Source organism: Anopheles merus, unplaced genomic scaffold (assembly GCF_017562075.2).
Source record: "Anopheles merus strain MAF unplaced genomic scaffold, AmerM5.1 LNR4000347, whole genome shotgun sequence".
Taxonomy (NCBI): domain Eukaryota; kingdom Metazoa; phylum Arthropoda; class Insecta; order Diptera; family Culicidae; genus Anopheles; species Anopheles merus.
The window spans coordinates 14,971-21,118 of record NW_024427927.1 but is presented as its reverse complement, the minus strand read 5'-3'; the positions used below and the strand labels follow the sequence as shown (position 1 = coordinate 21,118).

Sequence of the window (6,148 nt, the reverse complement as noted above, 5' to 3'; positions counted from 1 at the left end):
AACCTGTTGATGAAGTTTTTTCTTTCTAATAAAGGGCTGTTGTCCGGTAGCCAACCAGCTGAAGAACACTTTGTTTTGGGTTTAAATGGGTTGGAGTGAGTTAAAGTAGAACATTCGTTTGATTTATAATTAAACCGATAGATCTGTAGCACGCGAGTAAAATTATGAAATTTATTTTATATCTCTATCACAATGAGACCCAACAGCTCAAATTTGTTTGGCAAAGACAACTTATCACTCCGAAAACATTCCGCATTCCTCTTGTTAGTGTTCTATTTTTATCTCCCGGTGACATTGACATTTTTTGTATCACTCTTCCCACACACCATAGTTAAGCAGCTAAATGTGCTTAGTCACTTGTCCCTTTGCTGGGTGTAAACATTTCTCCTCATTATCGCCATCAATTCGCAACCGCTCCGTCCGGGAAGTTGTTTAATTATTTGCTCTTTTGCGTTGTTCCACTTACAGCTCGAGCTTTCTGGATGCGCGACAAACGTAGGCAGTCCGGTCCGGTGTAGCGGCTTGTTAGCGGTAAGTAAAAAAAGAGCCAAGAAAGTAATGAAGCTTTCACCGAAAAACCTTTACCAAGAACAAGAAATAAAACAACTGTAAGTAAGAGAGCAACGAATGACACGATGCCAAATGAAGTGCGTTTAAATATTGACGATGGGAAGTGGACACGGCCGTTTCCTCGAGTGTCAATCGAAAAGCACAGTAGGGCGAACAAAAAGTGAGCCCCAAATGGGGGGACCTTTTTTTACGCTTCCACTTTTTAGTCCAGTTGTGGCGGGCAGTGGTGGACTCCGTTTTCTTATCTTTCTAACTTGCCGCTTGCCGGAAGTATCCCTTATTCAATTTCTCACACTGTCGGGAAGGAGAAACTTGCTGTGCTACCGAGCTGGGTTGGGCTGAATCGTGTTATAGTGGGATTATCTGAGGAAGCAATGTACAGGTAAATGAATTAAATTAAGTTGAAGGAAAAGGGGAAAATTAATTAAACAAAGCCTGGCGAATGTCTTGGCTCGTTTGATGTTAGTGCCGGTGTAAATCTTTGTTGAAACGTTTTCTAGCGTCACTTTTGTACAGTGAGGCCAAGGAACGGTCAGTAGGCGATGACGAAAGCAACGAAGGATACTAACGTTTACAACAATCCATCTCACCGTGTTGTTTAAATTCATCAGACTGTTGGTAGTGCCAAGGCTTTAATTTGAAGTATACAGCTTCAATTAGTGACAGCGGTGTAGCGTATATTCTAAAAAAGTATTCTAAAGATTACCCAAAAGTATTTTGGTATGCAAACAGCATATTAACTATGAATTCTAAACAAAACCAAGCATGTGACGTCGGTACTGTACATTCGTGGTGATGTCACTAAGTATTCAGGAAGCTTATGTTCATTATCGTGCCGTTTTGAACGAGCGAGCACAATGAAGATCGATCATTTGAGCGTTTCACTAAAACATGCACAGTTTCTTATTCTGTTGTGCTATACCAAATTCCTCGTGCTGCGTGCTGAAGCAAATGAAAAGCTTACATAAAAAAACAACCTGAAAAACCTCAATGTTTTGCTCGTTTTTCTGGGAAACCATTTTCGGCTGGTGACGCGGAAATTTTGCTGTAACATTCCATTCCCTGTTCAGGTAAACAGTCAGCAGGCTTTTGATTGTTGTCGGGTTCGCTTTATTCTATTGCTCCGCCCCAAGGGCATGATGTGGTGTATCAAATAGTCTAGGGGTATGTTTGGCTAGAAGTGATGCCTGCAATTGACAGGCACAAACCATTGAAACGTTTGAAGAGAGGTGTACAAATTAGCTCGTATCGGTTGAGTGTGTCGTTTTTGTTGTTGGTATTGTACTTTGTGCCTATCATGAACAACCAGTGCTTGGAAAGGAAATTGGCAAGTGGAATATGGTTGGTTGGAGGAGGCTGGCAGGGAGGACAGCAGGGGTATATGTTACCTGTCGATTTCATCCCGTACCATGGTCGGTAACTGATACAGGGATAGCTTTATTTGAAACGCATTGGAAGTGAACATTATCGTTGATAATCGCCCTTAAGCAGGTTTGAAGCTGATCAACGAATGGTAGTTTGTTGGTCTGACGCATGCTTGTAGCGTTTGTCGATTGATGGTGATCCGTTCCTAATGGCAGTGCTGGCACAATACAGCACAAGAACGTTCAACGAACGAGGGCATGATAGGATCAACCTGTATCTGGCAGCATGTATTAAAATCCATGACTTTTCGCATCCGTAGCCCAGAAGATGACAATCGATTGCTTATCGGTTGCTTCTGCTAGCTAGCAAATAGGTTACAGCTTGGTTGGTACGGCGCTGAACGAAGCATGATCCGTTCATTAGAAAGTGCAGCCAAGAGTACTTGCGAATGGGGAGCAAGGAACCTTTTACTGCGTACTTGTCGAAGCATATTCATTTCCTTCCTTTTAGCCCTTTCGAAATGAACGAACTGTGTGGGGTGGTAGAATGGGAGTTGTTCGATGGCTATCGGCGGAAGCCAGCTGACGGTGCAGTTTATGCATCTTAATGCACACCATGAGTGTACGGGTGAGATAGAAAATCGCTCAAGGATACGTAACGGGGTCGTATGAATCGATATGATCGTATTGCTGTTGTTACCCTTTCCAAAGGAGGACGTCCATCCATGCTTTATGCTCTACACAAGAGGGTTGAAGTGTGGGTGTACAGTTGATCTAAATATATGTAGCTTACCATGGCGAGTCGCCAGGTACCACGATGATGGTGGTTCAGTTACTACCGACATGGCTAATCAATACATTTAACGTTTTTGTATGTTTCATGAACTCATTGTTTTTGTTTTTTGCACCTTATCAGTAGTAAACTAATAATGGTGCATTTTTTGGTTCAGTTGTTAGTGATGTTTATCATGATAGGGAATAACAATTCTGAAAACAAAATTCTTGATAGTCAATTTTTAATTTCTTCTAAAAGATTCGAGGAATTTACATCGCTGGTGGAACGTTCAACCGCATTATCTCCCCCATCATGGTAAAATCCGATGCTACAAGACCGGTCGTACGCTTATCCCAGCGATGAGATCCTTTGAATTGTTCAACTCGTCCCCGTAATCCGTCCCGTTTCGTACGAGGATTGATCATTATTATCGTTTCGAGATTGAACCGACAAAGCTGCACAATAAGCTTAAGAGCTCGGGAATCCTCCCGATTTGCTCAATCACAACTGCAGGGCGGACAGGGATTGACCTACGCGTCGAGCAGCTGCACTTGCAGCATCAATTGGAAGACAATTTTCAAACCCCTGTGCCCTCGTTGCTCCCTGCCAGCTGCGCCTGATTGATGGCAAAGTTGAGTCAATGGCAAACGTGCGATCGATAGATGAACCGTTGCTATGAACCTGCATGCATTGCCCCCGTTTCCAGCTTGCTTCCTTCGCTTTCCTTCTGTGAGCCCTCAATCCGGCAAAGCGAACCTGGCAAACGACGCGGGATGGAAATAGCGCGCTTGTTGCCATAAATCTAGGGATTGTTTTTCCGATCCTTCCCTTTCGTAGCGCACCGACGGGGCTGATTGTAGAACCTTTGCTATTTTCTTTTCCCACTTATCCATCCATCGCAAAAGCTTATGATTAACTTATGGATGTTAAATCGCTGTTTGGTTTGATCGCGCTCGGTGGCAGGGTTTTTTTTTCCTTTTTCTTTCTGACGAAACGTGAAGAAGGGCAAAAAGTTTTTCCTCTCGAACGGTATGGATGGAAATGTGGGGACTTAGGGCAGGCGCGGGGAGTTTTTTTTTCGATCGCTTCATGTCACACCCTCGACGTCGATGGCAACGGTTGCGCTGCGCTCGCGAAAGATAATCGTACAAGTTTTGGGTCAGAACAGAAGACCGTAATGATTGAAGCAGAGAGAAAGGCTTACATGCCCACATGCACAGGCATACACACAAACGGATGCAGGGTAGAGGCACGAAATGATGAACAGCGCAAGATCACAGATTTAGAGGTGTCGTAAATGTGATTTATGCTTGCGTTTCTCTCAATTTTGGGATTTTCTTCAACATTTTGGGGCTTCTTTTGTTGCGTGCATGTTGTTGGGAAGGGGTTCACACTGTGTTAAAGGTTTTACGCTTGCTATGGATTTGTAGTCATGGAAGATAGATTTAAAAACTTTTTGTATGCCTCTCTGCTCGATGATGATGGAACGCTTAGATACAAGTTTATTGAAAAGCATACTGTGGGAGGACTGATTCTCAAAAGTCTGGTTCAAATTTAAACTTTTGAAAGGGATCGTAAGCAGCAGGAAGACAATCATAAATCAGAGTCTCAGCTATTTCAGCACCCTTGCACACACGCTCGGAAATGGTAACGAATACAATTTTCTTCTTTGCAAATTTTATAACCTTTCCCCTAAGACCCCTTTGTAGTTTGGAATACATTTCGTTTCCTTTCTCAAACGATCCACTGCTCCATTGAGGCATGTTCTGGCAGTCGCCCGATACTTCTTGCATCACTATTTTACCTTGCGTGGAAAAACATAATCAATGAACGTTCCGAACGCCGTGTTGATGGTGGTCTGCTGCTGTTGGAACCAAGATGAACCACCTCCAACAACCACCCTTTCGGCGGGTGGCTTGATTCCAGGCACAGCACCGTTAGCGTTCCCGGAACCAGCGCCGTGTTCGTGTGCCGTCGAGGGGTTAGTAATGAAACTCCTCCAACCACGGCACGGTATCATCGATATCCGCGTTCAGCTCGACGGGCTCGTCGTAAAGCGTGTTGCCGTCCGTATCGGTTCCCTCCTCAACCTCTTGCGCACTATCGGGCAGGGGCGGTGGTCCGGCGGTGGTGGTTGTCGGACCATCTGCTGGCACGTCGTGCCCCATTACGTCGTGTATGATGTTAACCGGACACTCGATCAGGTGCACTAGCAGGTCGATGATGTTCTTGTAGATGCGCTCGTTCAACTCCATCTGCCGCTCGGTATCCCGATCGAGCCATGCCCGGGGCAGTCCAGCGCTCTTCGTTTTCGGCTCGAGCAACGTTCGCATGCTTCGGTAGCGCTGGTCCAGCACACCGAAGCCCTGCAACTTTCGTTCGACAGCGGCCCGAAGTCGATGGGCTTCCTGGAGCAGTTGGTTGCGCTCGGTGCGAGCCCCCCTGGCAGCAAGTCCGAATGATGGCGGTCGCCGTGCGCCGGCGGTACGCTGGTACTCGTCGAAGCGGTGCTGTAACTGTGCGGCTCGTGCCTGTAAGGGGCGCAGATTGGCGCGGGTCTGCTGTAGCCGTTCGTGCAGGGCACGATTAATGCCTACCAGTTTCGCTTTGGTGTCGATGGATTGCCGAATTACAGATGATGGTGACGGTGATGGTGGTTGCTTCTGTTCGATGATTGGTGATAGTTGGTGCAGCGATTGTGGTGTAATTGCTGTATAAAATTGAAGAGGCTTTAGCTAATGCATCTTATTACATCCGGAAGTGTTTGCCTATACAGTCACACATATCGTGGACGGTAGTTCTTACATGAACACATCAATTCTGAATGTGATAGTTTGACTAATCTTCTGGATAATGATGAACATGACCTTTACCTGTGACGTACTGCAGCTCCAATGTGAACAGTATCAATCCTAACGCATACAAACGACGTCCTTTGAATGAAAACATCTCGCTAAACTATAACTTTGCTCAATTGTGTCGAATGGCAGCCTGGATGTTGAGCTTTTATCTCAACTCAAAACAGGAAATTAGTTTCGATACGGTCAACCGCACTGCTAACACCGCACTGGTTCTATTCACCAGCAAAGTTGTTTATTTATATTTGCGCTAATGTGCTTCAGCTCGAATGACCTGACCGTAAAATGTATCCTCTAAAGCTGGTGCATAATGTGTCTTTTATGGATTGTACGGTGGAATGTACTGCATTAGTCCAGTTTAACGACGACCGTTTTGGGTTCCCTGCAATTAATTGCATTTCCGTCGCTCAGGGTGGTAAAAAAAAACAATGTGTGTTAGTGAGTGGGGAAATGTCCAATCAGACAAGCTGTGTTGCGTTAAAATGCAATTTAGTTCGCTATTTTCGCTGCACAATCGTCTGTCGGACGAATCATGGTGTGTGTGAATGGGATGACTTTCTACGCGTTGCTAGGCTAGAGCG

At 45.2% G+C, this 6,148-nt stretch overlaps 1 protein-coding gene across 1 annotated transcript; it reads right to left on the bottom strand.

Annotated features, from left to right (window-relative positions):
- Window positions 1-3,994: 3,994 nt before the first annotated feature.
- On the bottom strand, window positions 3,995-5,830 carry LOC121602188. The gene is made up of 2 exons (XM_041930936.1): window positions 5,583-5,830; window positions 3,995-5,419 (listed from the first exon to the last, which is right to left on the bottom strand). The coding sequence occupies exons 1-2, from the start codon at window positions 5,656-5,658 to the stop codon at window positions 4,692-4,694; spliced, it is 804 nt and encodes a 267-aa protein (XP_041786870.1). The 5' UTR covers window positions 5,659-5,830; the 3' UTR covers window positions 3,995-4,691.
- Window positions 5,831-6,148: the final 318 nt, after the last annotated feature.

Coding starts and splice junctions, on each gene's coding strand:
- LOC121602188 (XM_041930936.1), bottom strand. CDS start 5,658: ATGTTTTCATTCAAAGGACGTCGTTTGTATGCGTTAGGATTGATACTG. Junction 5,420..5,582: donor GGAGCTGCAGTACGTCACAG/GTAAAGGTCATG, acceptor AATTTTATACAG/CAATTACACCACAATCGCTG.